The sequence below is a fragment of the Maylandia zebra genome, linkage group LG5, assembly GCF_041146795.1.
Source record: "Maylandia zebra isolate NMK-2024a linkage group LG5, Mzebra_GT3a, whole genome shotgun sequence".
In the NCBI taxonomy this organism is placed as follows: domain Eukaryota; kingdom Metazoa; phylum Chordata; class Actinopteri; order Cichliformes; family Cichlidae; genus Maylandia; species Maylandia zebra.
The window spans coordinates 26359396-26376172 of record NC_135171.1 but is presented as its reverse complement, the minus strand read 5'-3'; the positions used below and the strand labels follow the sequence as shown (position 1 = coordinate 26376172).

The window sequence follows — 16777 nt, the reverse complement described above, 5'->3', positions numbered from 1 at the left end:
GGTGGGAAGGGAGGATCACAGACAATATTTTATTCAATTACTGTTTGAATAAAAATATTGTTTTCTTGAAAAAAGAAACCAATTAAAGTCAAACAAGACAAGAGAGAAAAAAGAAATGAAGAGCAAACAACTTATTTGCAAGAGCAAACGAGGAAACGGAAACCAACGGAAGAAAGGAAAAACAAAACCAAACATGACAATCTAGGAAAAGAAAAAAACAGCAAAGACAAACCAGTAATTATGAGAGATAACCATGGGGAAAAAAATCAAATGCACCAGGAAAAGAGGGAAGTAATGGGGTCTGGACAAAGAAAGAATGAGAGAGACAACACGTGTCCCCATTCAGACCCACAAAAAACCCAAACTCCCACAGTTGACAAGCCAGTATCCCAGGCCATGTGGGAGTTTATCAGTCGAATGATTCCAAAGCCGAGAAACATCTCACACAGTCTAACAAAAAAATTAAATCAAATCAAAAATAACACACATAACACAAGGAAAAGTTCCCAAAATTATTTTTAAAAAATCATCATAAGGAGTGAAAAGCATGCATGTTTTCACAGTTATCCATAACATCAAATACTTTGAACACAGACGCTTCAGAATCATTACTTGGTGGAAGAAGAGGCGAGAGCATTTGGCAAAAAAAATAATAGCACAAAGGTCACCATTATTTTCACCTGAGTAACACAGTAAGACCACAGCTTTCACCTTTCTGTTAGTTCAGTTGTTTTTTTTCTTCAGCCAGTGTGAAGAAAAAACATCACCGTTTTTACAGCACAGCATGAAGACAGGAGGGAACGGGGGCAGAAGAGGAGTCGGGGGGACTCAGGAATGATCCTGCCTATCAGAGAGCATAGATAGAGCGAAGACAAGGAGTGAAGGAGAGGGGGAGGGGGGGGACTGGGCAGGTGCCTCCGCTCGGACACTCTCTATGATGATGTTGAAGACCCGGGACAGAGGACTGAACCAGAGCGTAAAGGTCATATTGGGCGGAGAGCAGAGAGGCAAGAGAGACAGAGTAGTAGAGACAGAGAGTGAAGGATGTTGGGTATACCCAAGAGTACTTACACTGCACCTGGAGGATCTGGTCACTTAGATTGGCCTTGATGTGGTTCTCACTATATGTAGGCAGTACCAACCCTAGACTGAGGTGAAAAGATCCAAAAAAACAGGAACACTTAATGCAAGATTATGTTAAAAGCCACAAATACACAAAATACATATGTGCTTTACTGCACGCCTAGTTTGCTTTTGCTTATTTTCTGTTCTCAAAAAAATCAAGTCTGTGCATATGCAAGAGGAAACCACTCAGTTCAGAAAAGGATTTTTAAGGCTGATACAAGTATTTGGTGATTTAATTTTCCAATATTCTGATACATTGGCCGACATTTTTTTTAAGACACACAAAATTTAAAAAGATAAAAAAATCCTAGCATCTTTTACCTGCATCTAGTAATTTAACGATCAGCATTTATAGCTAATATTGATGATAATATCGGCCTGCCAATAAATTGATAAGGCTCTAATGCTCAAACAGACAGCTCTTTGTACTGTCAAATACACAACTCTAGGTTTCAGTAAAACAGCGCCATCTGCTGTGTTCAACCCTTCTGTTAGAGAGGGGTAGCCAATCGAAAGAAAGGAGCGGAAAGAGCTCAAATGACTTGTTTCAGACAGTGGATGGGGCTGTTAAAGGTAAATAAGGATTATTTGGAACTTTGAATCATCCAAAGCTAGTTTGGTGTAGTCCATGATTAAAAATATAGAGTTGGAAACCAGCATCACAGTCAAATTCACGTATTGGCTGGAAACTGTGAGTTTGCTGTATTTCTTCTTGAGTTAAAGTGAGGCAGCTAATGGGAGTTTTGACACTATAGATTGTTGGCAATGATAACAATTACCATTAAAACTGTGGCCAACCTTCTTTAGGGAAAATCACTAGTTTAGCTGATGAAGATCCACTATATTCACCAGCCACTTGCTTTCTTTGTTTACTGTTTATTTGAATTCCCCTTAATCTATAAAAAAGATGGAACAGTCCTTCCTGGGCTCCACATAAATAATAATTACATTACAATATAAAATCTCACATAATCAAATAAGATAATAAAATCCAAGGCATAAAAAAGAAAAACAATAAATAAAGAACAATTAAACTAATAATAATCATATCGCCAAGTACCCCTGCATTGTATGAAATGCTAATGAAACAAGAAATACAGGAAGCATTTGTCTGCTGAGTGGCTCTGAGCAGTTTGTGTACAATCAGTTCATCAAAGCTTTTTCTCTGGGAAACAGCTGCCATCTGAAGCTACAAATGACGCAGGTAAACGCAGTAAGAGTGACCCTAAACAATAAAGATGGAAAAAATAGAAAACACCTCAGAGAGCCTGATTTTTATCCAATACTAGTGAGGCCACTGTGAAAGTACGTCACTTTTACCCTGCAATACATCACCATTAAGACATAATAGGTCATAAATTGTACAAACAGTCATCGCCGAAAGCAGAATTTAAACGGGACAGAGATGTCCCATTTCTTGATCTTTGTTGCCACGCAAGCCTAAAATAGAAGTCTTCACAGATATAATAGGAAGAGATTAAAACTCAAACAGAAAAAAAATTCTATGAGCCTTGAACTGCACAATGTAGGATACACTACTGTGCAGAGCTTTGGATGTCGGTTTATTTGAGTTTCACACAGATTCTTAAATACACTGGAATAACCATTTGAGTTGGATATTAATAGGACTGTGCAGCGAGAGCCTCATATGCACTCTGCCAGGACTAGGCACGCAGCCAGCAGACGTAATAAAAAACACAAATCAGGCATTTGTAGGACTACCGAATGTCATAAACTGTAATTTGCAGAGTGTTGCCTAGAGGAAATGTCATTATGATACAACTTCAAATGTTCAACCGAGTTTTGAGATGAGTAAACTAAGCAGTTAATTTACGCTACTCCTCAGAAATGTTAGCAAAGATAGAAAAAGAAGTGGCTTTTTAATTTTCAGTCAAATTCATTAGCGAGCCGCCATTAATTCAGGGAAGCCACTGTTCACAAACATTCATAGGCAGAAGCTGTCAAGCAGATATCTGAGACTTGTGACTCAACAATTTAAAGTGTAAAATCTGGACTTCACTCACAGGTTCAAGTTGCGCCATCTTTTTCTCTGACGGTCAGGTGATGCATGTTTGCATTTCCAACCTACCTGTAATCTGTACCCTCCACAGGGGTCCACGTGTACGTCCGCACGGCCTCGTCGATGTACCTCTGTTGGCAACCACAAAAAGGTAACCTTCACACCTCCTCCCATAATCGGAGAGTAACAACAGACACTAAACATACCGAGCGCTTCAAATTCATTACAACACCAGTAAGGTGCTACTTCGGATCATGATTGAGTTTCATATATTGATGACTTGCCTCATCAACTGATTTAATGAGCGTCTTGATTTTCCTTTGCCCTGATTTGCCATCAATCATCTGTCGGCGGATCTGAAAGGCAAGCGAAACACAGAGGCTGTGGCGTGAGTGTTCATAATGAAAGACAAAAATGGTTGAAAACAAGTGACAGTTAAAAGGTTAAATGTAACACAAATTGCATGAGACACAGGTGGTGACAGTCATGATATTGCACGGGAATAGTTCTGCACCTCCTCTTTGTTGCTGTCTTGCAGTTCTGCATCCAAAAAGTCCAGAGTGACGGGCTCCCTGAAGTTAATGATCTGCACAGAGAGACAAAGCAGTGGAAGATGGAGGAGGAGGCTGAACGTCAGTCAGCAGGAATAATGTCCAAAATTTTACATTGACAACTCTTTAGATGCACAGAAGTGTTAATAACTGGGTCTACCTTAGGCCGAAGGTTGGGATGCAGCAGTACATAACCATTTGGATCGATGGCAAAGGTATAGCCATTAGCTCCAAGCTGCACAGCACAAAAGGGAATTTTGAAATTATTAAAAAACCACACGTATCTGAAAGTAACACAAGAGACATCTTCAGCGACATGCTCACTCTGTATGTAGGTGTCTTCTTTTTGATTTCGTTGATTGCAATGTCTACTCCCATGACTCCAAGGATGAGCTGGTTCTGTATGCAGAAGACATAAAGCAATTATAAGCATTTTATCCACAGCTGCTGCTAGTATCAGAGAATCAAACGGGGCTGGTGGCTGTGCCGTGAGCGTGCTAAGAACATCTCTATGCCATCTCTGACTTATCACTTTGTGTGCAATCTGATTAGCACATATTTTCACAGTCTATCTTAAACTGAGTCGGTTTGCTGCTTTAAGCCTTTGTGATAAGCTCAGAGTAAATACTTTGGTCATGGATACTGAAAGCTGGATGCATCTATGGATGTTAGTAGATAGTACAGATGAGTTGCTGTGATGTCTGTCGTCACCTCAGGGGGGAGGTGTTGCATAGAAGAGCAGCTGGGCGGACACCGTTACAAATGATTGATGATGGTCAACAACAAGAAATAAAACCTCAAATCCTTCTGCTCCTCCAACTTGTGTCTGTTTTTAGTAACTTTACAGCCCTACCTGCCTGGATAGATGTAAAAAAAAAAACAACCCAAAACATTATATTTACTAAATAATAATGATAAAGTGCAAAAGCACAGCTATTTTAAGGTCACATGCTATGTTGCAGTGTTGCTTTTACCCGAGAGCTTGCAGTATCAGCAGTGAGGTTGAAGACCGGCATTGTGCCGGTGATGACAAGGCCCAAACCCTAATAAAACACATTAGAAATCAAATTAATTGTATCCTTAAAGCACATGCCCAGATATAGATGACAACAAAAATATGAAGAACACTGTTTACCAGGGGCAAATGCAAGAGGTGGCCAGATGGGTGACTAATCCCACCATAAACCAAGGTATGGACACCCCACATAGACGACGTCATAGCCCCCTTTTTTTGTTTGTTTTGCAAAATTCCATTTCTTTCTCGCTGTTGTTGCCACATGAATTCTTTTAACGGCAAACTCATGTTTTCAGGAACATGAGTCCTGAGTTCCAACATATCTCGAACGCACCGTGTTTCTACATACCAGTCATGCCCGATTTAGTAAATGATAAGACCTCCCACCCCCAACAGGTTGCGGCAGATGGCTGGTCTTCCCAGAGAAAACTTCTGTCAGAGGTTTCTTCCTGTGAAAAACTGGACTTTTTCTTTCCCCCTGTCGCCAAGTGCTTGCTCATAGGCGGTTAAATGCTGTGATTTGATGCTATATAAATAAAACTACCGGTACAGTGAAATGGAATTGAATAAAAGTGTACTGACGATTTACAGCGATTTGCAAAAAATAAACCACTTTATATGCCAGCCAATGAAAGTACCCCCTGCTTTAAAAATAGTATGACTTCACCACTGCTTTGTACTGTCAGTGTATCAACTCCTAGCCTATACGTGCACAGGATATGCTTATAAATTCATTATGATTATAAATTCTTGCTTACCAGTGCATCCTGGTAGACGTTTGTCCACTGCACCTGCTTGGCTTTAGTCCCGGCGAGCACCATCGGACGGCCCAGGACATCCAGGTACTCCTGCACCAGCAAAACCACAAATGCTAGTACGACTGCCTACAGTATTCACACATAATCAAACAGCCATTTATAGTGCGTGTCATGTACTGCCATTAAAGCAGAGAACTTGAAGAGCCTTCCGACGTTCATCTGTCATAAAACTACAAGACCCTGACCGGCCTCGTCTCTATCACCACATAAAGCAGCGGGCCACCAGCAGCAGCCGTGTCCCGGTCCTGCCGCGCCATAAAGCCTCCAGTCCTGAGCCGCTCAAGGCCGTTTTTCATCATTATGAAGGAGCTATTAAAAACACATTAAGGGTGTCAATGGCACGACGTGCAACCACGCCATTTTCCCAGAGGCTTTCCTGTCAATGCTAGGAATGTGATAGCGTCCCACAGCAATTGTGAATAGAGGTGAGGGGTTAAGTCTACTAGTAATACATCATATTCATTATTTTCTTTTTGCCGTCTGAAGCCACCTCAAACAAAAACTGGGATGTCTTTTTTGAAAACAACTGATTGATCTGTGTCTGTTAGGAGATGCTTAACTGGTTAAAAAGTCACCTTATGACAGAGGAAAGAAATGGATGCCAGAAATATAATCTCACAGAGACCAGAAGAAGAAGGCAAAACTGTTGTATAATTAAAACTAACTGTATACTTCTGCCATAATAGCTTCTTTTTTCCTGAGTATCCTACTCAGCAGTCAGTGAGCCATAAAGTCATGTATCACCACAATATAATTAAGTGTAACAGGATCAGCAAAAAGCAAACAAAAAAAAAACCCAGCAGGTCGTCTGGGTTAAATGTTAATTTAACAGTTTGCACATAACGACAAATTTCCATCCCTTCAGCAGCGAAAGGGGAAATGATATTGCAAAGGTCTGACCCCTGACACCATCTACCCTTGAAACACAAAAGGCGTGACCTGTATAAGCATGCAGCTACTTCAGTATCGTGATTTTGACCAGTTGTTTTCCAGCGTCTGAACAGTAAGGTGCTGACAAGCGTAACCTATTCTATTATTAGCTCAATAAAAGTCCGGTTTAATGCGCCACAGGGAGATATTCCATCAGGACAGTGACAGCCAGACCTCTTCACAGGATAGAGAGGGGGAATTTTCTGCCCGGCTACAACAATCTGGGAAACATAAAAAGTCAGCAACTGGAGATATCTGGTCCCCCCCCCCCCACACACACACAAATGCAGACAGTGAACTCACCAGTCTGGTCACACAGAAGCCAAACATCCAAACTAATGCCTGCACTGTTATTGTTGCTCCACTGAGATCCCATACAAAGAAGCCAGGATATATAAGTCAAAGTATTTCCAACTATTCATTCATAAAAGTATGACTCAGGATGGTGAGTATAATAATAATTTTTTGCCTTCTGTAGTCCATCTGCTATTTGAATAGTACCATCATATTTAAGCAAGACTACCCGATGAGTGTGTGATACTGAAGGGCAGACGGTGGTTAAATAACATCTGGCCCCAGTGTGTCTTCTGGGCCTGCACAGAAAGCTGTAGTCACCCACCTTCAGAAAACCTATTAGAGTAAGTGGCGGCTCTCAGAATATAAATATGCCAGAGTTAATGGAACAGCTGACAGTCTATTCTAGGGCCTGATCACTCACCGGCACTGGGGGTGGGTGGGAAGCGGAGCATAGGGGAGGAGGGGTTTGGAGCAGCTCCCCCACCACCAAACAATGGAGTCAATTTCTCCAGCTAGAATGAGGTTATCCCGAGGGCCTCTCGAAGCCCAAAGTGCCTTAAGCAAATGTGTATGTGTGCGTGCATGGGTGGGCAGGGGACGTCTGCGGGCCTTCTACTTTACTTAGCGTTCAGGTATGTTCTCATGGAAAGACCACATTTGTTATCGGTACATCTAAACTCGTGTCACTTCCAATTTATTGCCATCCAGCTGTGCTTTCTTCTGTTCCTCAGGAACTCTTGAAAGCAAAGCTACAGTGTAATTATCATCAAAGCCAGCATGGCAGAAAAGTAAACTAAGTTCTTCATTTAAAATATCGTTTTGTGGACTTTTGAGTCCATGAAAGGATTCGGAGAGTCAGTAGCAGAATTATATAATTAACCTACAAAATAATCAGGTGAAGTTCTGAGCGAAAATATGCATCTAAATTAAAGTAAAGCTAAAGTACAGATCTTTCTGGAAATCTGCATGTATAAACATTTGCATCCCTTTGCTGTGGCAGATTGTCTTCTTCTGTACAGGTGGATCAGCAAAAGCCATTTGATCAAATTTACGAATCAAATTTTAGGGTAGGATATCTTACACGGAGCTAGATTGGTTCCTTTCATCTGGTAGGATGTTTTTAAGCAACGTTCTGAATTTGCACAGCTTTTTATCTGCCAAATAAACATCTGCTGCTTTAAGCAACTTAAACTCAACAGGCGTGTGACCAGCCACACACGCTAAGGCTAGTGGTCAAATTATAGGATAAGAATGACTTTCATTGTTAACGTTTTAGTAGCATTTTTCTTCTAACATCAGAAACAGGATTTCACATTACTGTTTTCTTCTCCTTTCATTTGCTTCCTTTAGAGGACACCACAGCAGATCATCTGCCTCCTTCTTACCCTCTTCCTGACATCCTCTACTGTTGCACCAACCCTCTTCATATTGTCATTCACTACATCCAAGAATTTTCCATGATATTCCTTCAAATTATTACACAAAGATCTTTTGTGCTCCTATTGTCAAAGATGGTGAAGAATCAACAGCCTGTAGAAGTGGTGCCATTACTAACTTTTAATTTTAAAAGTAGTATTCCCAACACCATTTTGCAGCTAATACAAACTCTTTATATCTTACCTGAGTGTTGATTCTGATGGCTCCAATAGATGGAATTTCAAAGTAGTAACCTGAAGATTAAGAGGAGAGAATTAATGCACTATCTCCACGCCGAGCTTGCATCCAGTCTGCTTCATGGAGCAGCCCGTGTCATACATATATTTTCAAAAATTAAACAGTCACAGTGTGCAGTAAAGTGATCCATTAAAGATTGGAGTCTAATCTCTTCATGTTATGAGGCACACTTAATAACACCATCTTCAGCTGATGATGTTGGGCACTGCAGGCATGGAGGAGCCTGTAGCCACTGACCCTTTCAGACTCGTGGCTGCGTTGCAGGATGTAAATGTGGTGGCTCATTGGGAATGCTGAGCCCAAGGCTCTGCTTCTGCTGATTAGGAATGGAGGAGAATGCCCGACTGGGTCAATAACCACGCTGCTCCTCAAGTTATTAAAGCCATGAATGTTTATACAAAGAGCTGCGAAATGGAGGCAGCATCCCCAGAATGTTAAAAGGTGGAGATAACTTTCATTATTTTGATACATTATGCGGTTTTTTTACTCGCCTGGTCTGCGTTGAAATTTGTCTCCTGTGTCTCATTCATTAGCGCACGTGCTCATCCGTACACATCTCTGCACCCTCAGACTGAGGTTCACATGTGCACACACGCAGGGCACAGCCATTTGTTACTGCTCTGTTAATAACAGCCATTGTCCAAGTGATTTCTGACTGTGTGCCAAGGAAGTGGTTATGGAGCAAAGCACGGCAAGGGGTGAAAAAAGGAAAATGCGTGCAGTGACCAAAATGCAAATCTCCGCTCTGCGCTGCAGGTTCAGTGAAGATTTTCAGTTACGGGCTTTATCAATCATTTATTTTCTTTGACTATAATTCAGTTTTCCTCAAACTCCTTCTTCACATTTAGGAAGTAATTTGGGTCTCTGTTAAACAAATACAGTGCTTGGTGATAACACACTTTTTTATTCCCCTGCCATAAAAAATAAGAACATGTAAATGTTTTAGAAATGTGCCAAAAACTTATTTAAAATGAAAAAACAAAACAAAACACTGAATTCAATGAACTGAGTTTGTGTTTTACACACAAATTTGAGCTGGTATACTGGAGTGGTCAGAAATTACTCAAGCACTCAAACTAATTTTTCTGTTCAGGAATCTGAGTAAATAACTGTAATTTGGCATCTTAGTAAAAAATAAATAGTGTGCTCTTCTATTCATTTATTTTAATATTATTATTATTTTGCTTTTTTAAATGGTGAATTTCAAAAATCATGTATTACAACAATAATCCAACAATAATTCGATTTTAACATGTGCTTGTGCATAACGGGGAATTAACAATCACAGAAAAATACAAAAATGATTTTGTTAAATACCAGTAATGTAAATTTAGGGCAGCTGTGACATTTCAAACCTTATGTTTAGTCATGGTCTAATACATGTTTTAAGTACTGGAGTCTAAAGAAATCACATACACTGATTACCAAATACATATCAAGCCTTTCTATTAAAAATAACTTTGATTTCTATAAAAAACAAAAAACTAATCATTGATGTAAACTTAAACACTGCGTGGCCAAAAACATCCACACTAATATTACACTAGAAAACTTTTAGCTTTGATCCTTTTTGATAAATATATGCAGTGTCACAACATTTATTTCTGTCTATAGCTCTTGTATTGATGATGCGAGAGTCAGACCACCGCGTAAAGTCTTCCCCAGCACATTTAAACATTTTCAGTGGACTCTGGTGGCCAATCCATGGGTGAAATTATGTCTCTGTCCCACTTTGACCCTGATGAATCCTGGTTTTGTTCTCCTGGAATATATCCATCAGGGAAGAAAAAGAATCCACTGATGACAAAAACCTGGTTATTCATTATAGTCGTGTAGTTTCGCGATCACAATCATTCGAGACATTTTTCCAGCCGTCCTCACAGATGATGGTTCACAGTATCTTTCCAGATTTCAATAATTCACTGAACAGGTCTTAACCCTGTTTTGTAGTTTCAGTAATGCCCTTAGATGTTTTCTTTGCTGATAATGTGAAGCTTCCAAAATGGAATAACATCTTTCCAATGTGCCTTCCAACATATTTAAGTAATGAGAAGTTACTCACTGCATCAGTTCGGGTTTAAATAACCCAAACTGTTGCCAGCCCAAACATATTAACCACTGCAGTAATTATTCAATGGAAGGCTCGTCTTCTCCTGTTTTCTTAGTTAAATCGAGGTGGTGACTTCTTTTGGGCCTGATAGTTTTTACTGTGTAAAGAAGAATGCAATCTCCTGCTCAGAAGAACAGAATAAACAGCTTTCTGATGACATCCAGTTTCCTTAATGCTTTTACTGAGACAAAGTATTTAAACTGAAGTTTACCCAGTAAACCCGTGCACCTAATTTCATGGTGTAATTGATTTTATTTCTCTTGGTGGTGGGCATTATGATTTGTGGAATATTGTACTTCTAACTTTGGATTAAATTCAACACTTTTGTGGGAGTATTAGGATCACCCGCGCGGCATGTGACGTTTGCTGTTTGTATCCTCGACTTCACCTGTTTTTTGGAGATAACTTTCTTTTCTGTTTTGGATTTTGTTACACTGTGTGAGAGCATGCCGAAATGGTCCCATTGTCCTCAGAGTCACAGAGAGGTTGCTTTCTTCTTAGAATGGGATTGCAGCTCAAGTGAGGCAACAACTAGCATCTTCAAGTGCCCTAGTTGTGCATGTTTGTGCTTGTTGGTGTGCATTAATGTGGTTTGTCGAATGTGTGTGTGTGTGTGTGTCATGGGTGAAGGGTTAGGGCCTGGAAGTGTCAGGGAGCTAGCTCTGCTGGAGTGAGATACCAAAGAGTAATAAGTACTGAAGATACGAGAGGACAGCTCCATTGAGGCTTGTGTGTCAACACTATTGTCTTATGCCAGCATAGACTTTAGTAGCATGGTAATCACTACAGTCATGAACAGAGGAGAGCTTGTTGGCACAGAGGCATAATCCTGGACTTTCCCCAGCCTGACAGGGAGATGGCATGGTAATCATCCTGCTACCAGACTCCTCCTGCTAATTAATAACAACTTCTGGGGAGATACTTCTGAAGCACGTGGCTTCACTGGCAATAAGCTAATCGGCACACAACTAAAGGCCACATAAAGGAGCAGTTTCAGATAAATCACAACACTGAGAAACAAAATTAAACAAACCACAACAGGCCAAAAGAGAAGCGGGTTAAAAACATAAGAGTGAGCTCGACAACAACAGCAAACTAGGCTGGAGACAAATGAGCTAAGTCAAGATGAGATGCATGAAGACAAAGTAGCTCACAGGAAGACCAGCTGAGTCATGTGGGCTGTCAGACTGAGGGTCAGAGGCAGAGCTGCCTGTTTGCTGGGTTATTTCAGGGCTGCTGATCTCAGCATCATATGCCAGAAGACATTATTTTAAAGCAACTCAACAACAGATGGAAGGCAGTGTCTTAATACCTTATCTTTCTGAAAGCTTTAAACCTGTTTTATTTCAGAGCACAGTGAGCATCACTGATGGGCGTGGTTGGGTTCGGATGTGAAGTCACACTGTCCCGGTGGACACCTTTTTATCACTGCTGCAAGGCAACAGGTTAAATCAACAGGGTCTAAAAAATAAAAGTGACAACGTGTGATTACAAAGTTGCACTGTCATACTGAACTTATAGTCTCCTGGGGCAATGCTCTAGCTCTTAGTGTTTTTGGATTGTTTCAAGTATTTCCCATCAAAACAGTGACGCATTAACTTTAATTCCAATTCTGGGGAAACAATGTTGTTGGAGGGAGTCAAATCTACCAAGATGCTACTGGTTCTGGTAAAAAAAACAAAAAACTCCAGATTTTCAATCTGCTGGGTTTTCAGCTCCTGTGAGCTGAGTTTTTGTTTCCTCAGTCGTCAGTGGATGTTACAGCAGAACTCTGTGTCGACAGTCTGAGACCCAGCAGGAAAAGTTCAAGGTGCACAACCCCGTGAAGCACTCGGGATTGGATACTGCGACCGATTTAGCTGAAAACGGCCTTTTTATAAATGTCACCTCCTCTACATCTCTGGGCTATAGCTAGAGATCCAGCTCCCTTCAGCAATGACGATCCTTGCCTAAATTGGCTCAGTTTGATGTAAAAGGTGGAAGTTTGGACTTTCTGCAATATCAATTTGTTAAGCACTGGTGGTCAGAAAGGGACCCTTAAGGTGCTATCAAAAAATATCAGGCTTGGTTTTTGATTACTATGGGTGAAGTAGCCAAATTTTGTGATTGTGTATACACAATGTATAACAAAACTGACGAAGGTCTGGGACAACATTAACCCTTGGGGCTCAAATTAAACTTTTTGTTGGTAATGCACAACCAAGTCCTGCAGTGGTACTTCTGAGTAAAAAGAACTCATAAAATATGTATGTGGGGTAATCAGGTTGTTAGTTTTTAACTGTTGCAAATCTGCAACACCTGCCTTGAGAGGGTTAATAACGTTAATCTCATTAATTACACCATTTATTCTTAAATAACTGAATATTTACTTGACTAATTCATCTTTTAACTAATTAAGGAACAACAACACAAGTCAGTGCACCCATGCTTAAATATTTTCTGCATGATATCAGTCTGGCACAAATCTGTGAAGAGATGTTCTGCCATTATTCACAGATGTTTCTTTTCAGATCCTCTTTGCTGCAGGGGTTGCACTTTAAGTTCTCCAGATGTGGGTGTTCTGTTGGATTCACGTCAGAAGACATACTTGGCTAAGTCATAGTTCACTTTTCTTGAAAAAAACAAACAAAAGATGTGCGATTGTTTGTGTCTTTTGCCAAGCTTCTTGACACTACGAGCCCACTCTTTATTCTGCATTTGAGTGAGCTCACTTTGCAAACGCCACCTCCTCTAAACCTCTGGCATTACTGCAGACCCATATCAACATGCTCCCACCTCCATGTTTCAAGGTCAGACCTATGCAGTCACTCTGGCATTCATTGCCAGGTCCACACCAAACACTGAAATCCAGACAAATGGCTTTTTGCTTCATCTGAATAAAGAATGTGTTGCTTGTACTCATCAGGCTTTCTTTTGTAAGGCGTAATTGCGCAATTTTGTGCCCTCTCATAAGGAAAAGTCCTTTGCTTAGTGGTTTGATGACTGCCAAAGCAGATTCTTACGGAAATCTGTTGTTCCAATATATGGTTGTGAAAATTGCTAATTGTACACCAACGCACTCCTGAGGTCAGCCGACAAGCTTTCAGGGGTTTACATCTTCAGGCAGTTTGTATTTCATTATCCCAGGACCAAAGAGGGAAAGAAAGAAAGCCGTGTGGAGTTTTCTTTTAAAATCTTGTGAAATCCAAAAACTGTGAACAGCATGTGTAATAACTTTTGTAACAGAATTCACAGATAAACAGACTTTTGGTGCAATGGTACTTGTAAAGCACTTTCCACTCTAGTTGAGCACTCAAAGCCTTTTCACGATAAGCCTTATTCACCCATTCATACAAGTGCCTTTTTCTATGCCTAAGTGCTTTAAACCTAATATTCACACATTCACACTCTGATGGGTGGATCGGGGAAAATCAGGGTTCAATATCTTCTCCAAGAACACTTCTACATGCAGACTAGAGGGACCAAACCACCAACCAGACCTCCTAAACCACAGCTGGTTTAGGATGATGCTGGTAGTTTCAATGCTGTCTCTCTATTCTATTTTAAACTAAAAGCTAAAAAAAATCTCCCAGTTTACTTCATAGAAAAAAACAGAATTGAAAGGTAATACAATTTTGACAGTTTCATTATAATACAAGGGTTTCTACACATAATACACCAAATTTATTTTCAGAATTTTAGTTTAACAGTAAGAAGTATCGCCTCACAACATGGAAAGTTCAGACTTCCCCACAGTCTCATTCCCTGTAGATGTTCTGTTTAGACATGTTAGCTCTTTGGCAAGAACAGCACCCTAATTATTCTAAAAACGATCATTTAACACACTTTTCATATAACTTTCAGTAATAAGTTTACAGAGGCATTCTGTATTTTGAATTGTGCTCTGCAAACAAGTGGACACAGCCTATCTGTATAAATAATTACAGCATGGAAGTTCTGAAAAATAAACTAGGCACGCTAAATTTAGCTATTTTCTTGCTTTCTTTTTTTTTACACTTCCCCCCTCAGAATGGCTTGACTAAGACAATATCATTCATCAGGGTCCAAAAGTGCTCTAATAAATAGCATTATATTGATTCGAGGGCATGTGGTGGATGTATAATCACGGCACTGCATGTTTTCAAGCACACATCAAGTATGTAGATGCCTACACTGTGATTAATGGGTGACACAAATCATTCCCTTTTCTTAGACTTTGCATACAAGTATGAACTTCTCCACTTACCTTTATTGGCGCATGCTATCCACTGCAAAGGGGTGACATCGTAGTTATGCTGGCCAACAGAGAAAGTGAAAACACGAACCTGATTGACGAAAACAACAGATAAAAGAGACGAATCACATCAAGGAAATTTATATATATATAAATAAAAAAGTAACTGACAATAATCCACAAACTTACTTACTGGCAATAAAGTCAGCATCATGTACATAAACTATACTGACTGACCTCACAAACATCTCCAACAGTAGACGACAGTGATACAGAAGTGAAACTGCAGATTAATCCTATATGACAGCATTCGTCATGAAGGAACCGCAGAGTAATGAATAATGGTAGAACTATGAAATCAGGGAAATGAAGGGTGGAAGTGACAACAAGCTACTAGTGGAGTATCTACTGGCTGTAATATTACAGGCTCTGATGATAAAGTGGCTAATTAGTCAGCAGGTCAGAGCTGTTAACACCAGCAGCTAAACAACAAAAGAGACGAAATAAGAGGGAAGGAATGCGAGAGAGGAGCGAGTTGAAGAAAGACTAAGGAGATTTAAAAAACAAAACAAATGGGAGTGAAGAAGCTTGGAGAGCACTTTATATGCACAGATTGGAAGGCTTGGCATGTCTGACTGTCTAGCTAAAAGATCTGTTTATGCTATATTCAGACAATGTCAGCAGAAAACAATGGAAACAGGGAGAGAAAAGGCTGTTTCTAGAGATGCGTGATCTCTTGGGCTGAACAGATAACATCCTCATAGGGACAAACTCACTGTTTTGTTGGGCCAGTTGTACTTCTCAAAGATTTCCTGTGCGCGATCCTCCCCGCCATCTGTAAACATCATTATCATCTTATTGCAGTTGGCCCTTGGGGCATTGCTCTCCTGTGGCACAAGAAACAAAATGAGAAGATAAAGGGAAACAAGGCAGGGAGATATGCTAAAAAATGCAGCAGTAAAGGGGCAAGCTACTAAAACATATCCACTGTATGATCCCAATGCAATAATTACAAGTACTTAATTAGCTTTAGTTATGTTAACAACAAAATGATTACAATGTGCTTAGTAATTGGTTAATAATTGGTCTTTAAACCATATATTTGAGCTGCTAGATATTGTAAAGCTGGAAATGAGGTTTATAAAACATTGTAAATGGTTATTAAACAGTTTAACACTGATGGGATAGTATATTGCCAGGGGTGTAAATCTGACCTGGGCGCTGCGGTTTGTGTTTCTTTCGCTCTTTGATTTCATTTTCACTCCTTTTGTGGTTGAGTTTCAACCACTAAAGCTACTTGATTAAGTTCTGGAAAAGATTGTGCTTTAGGTTAAAACATTCCCCTTCTCAAAATCAAACTATAAAGGACACTTCAACATATTCACTAGAGAAAGTGGGAATCGAACCATTAACCTTTCAGTTGCTAAACAACCCGCTCCACTGCCCATCATTGTAAAACCAAGAGTTCTGAATAAGAGTCCATATGTGATCAAATCCGACCAGTACTCGTATCTATTATTCCCTTCCTCTTCATGTATTAATTCTTCTATATTTTTTCTTTTTTTCCTTCATCTGTTTAAAAAAACCTCCTCTAATCCACTCATTGCTTTACTGAAACATTTATAGATTTCTTACTTGGCAGCCAAAGGCTTCTTCACATTGGCGTAATTTTAGGATTGCATCTTAAGTATACAACCTTATTCTAGCATTAAATCTGGTTGTCTCGAAAACATTTTCACTGGCATTATAGTCCCCGCCACCCTCCTGCACTGCAGCTGTCATTGATATGCAGACCAGCAGCAAGTCAATCTGACAAGATTCTAATAAAGACAAATAATATTGCGACAATTACATATTTTTATTGTGCTTTTGTCTCCAATCACGGCAGTGAGTCATCTACAGACAGCGATTAAAAGGGCCCTTTTTATTTCTCATTCTGCCGGCAAAAGGGAAGTTGTGAGGGTGCGGGTATGGAGGGGAGATCACTTGGCTCCATGCCTCCGAGCCCACCAGAGGAATATAAA

General features: G+C 40.1%; 1 protein-coding gene across 4 annotated transcripts in view; it reads right to left on the bottom strand.

Annotated features, from left to right (window-relative positions):
* The window catches only part of cacna2d2a (calcium channel, voltage-dependent, alpha 2/delta subunit 2a), a 178077-nt gene that overhangs the window by 13369 nt on the left and 147931 nt on the right, over positions 1–16777 (bottom strand). For all 4 annotated transcript variants that reach the window (XM_004548657.4, XM_012918484.4, XM_076884120.1 and 1 more), the window contains 11 exons: positions 15530–15640; positions 14766–14844; positions 8377–8426; positions 5470–5559; positions 4671–4739; positions 4021–4095; positions 3857–3931; positions 3660–3731; positions 3430–3501; positions 3215–3276; positions 1072–1148 (listed from right to left, as the gene is read on the bottom strand). In XM_004548657.4, coding sequence (XP_004548714.3) covers positions 1072–1148; positions 3215–3276; positions 3430–3501; positions 3660–3731; positions 3857–3931; positions 4021–4095; positions 4671–4739; positions 5470–5559; positions 8377–8426; positions 14766–14844; positions 15530–15640 — 832 coding nt within the window. The remainder of the gene's footprint in view (positions 1–1071; positions 1149–3214; positions 3277–3429; positions 3502–3659; positions 3732–3856; positions 3932–4020; positions 4096–4670; positions 4740–5469; positions 5560–8376; positions 8427–14765; positions 14845–15529; positions 15641–16777) is intronic.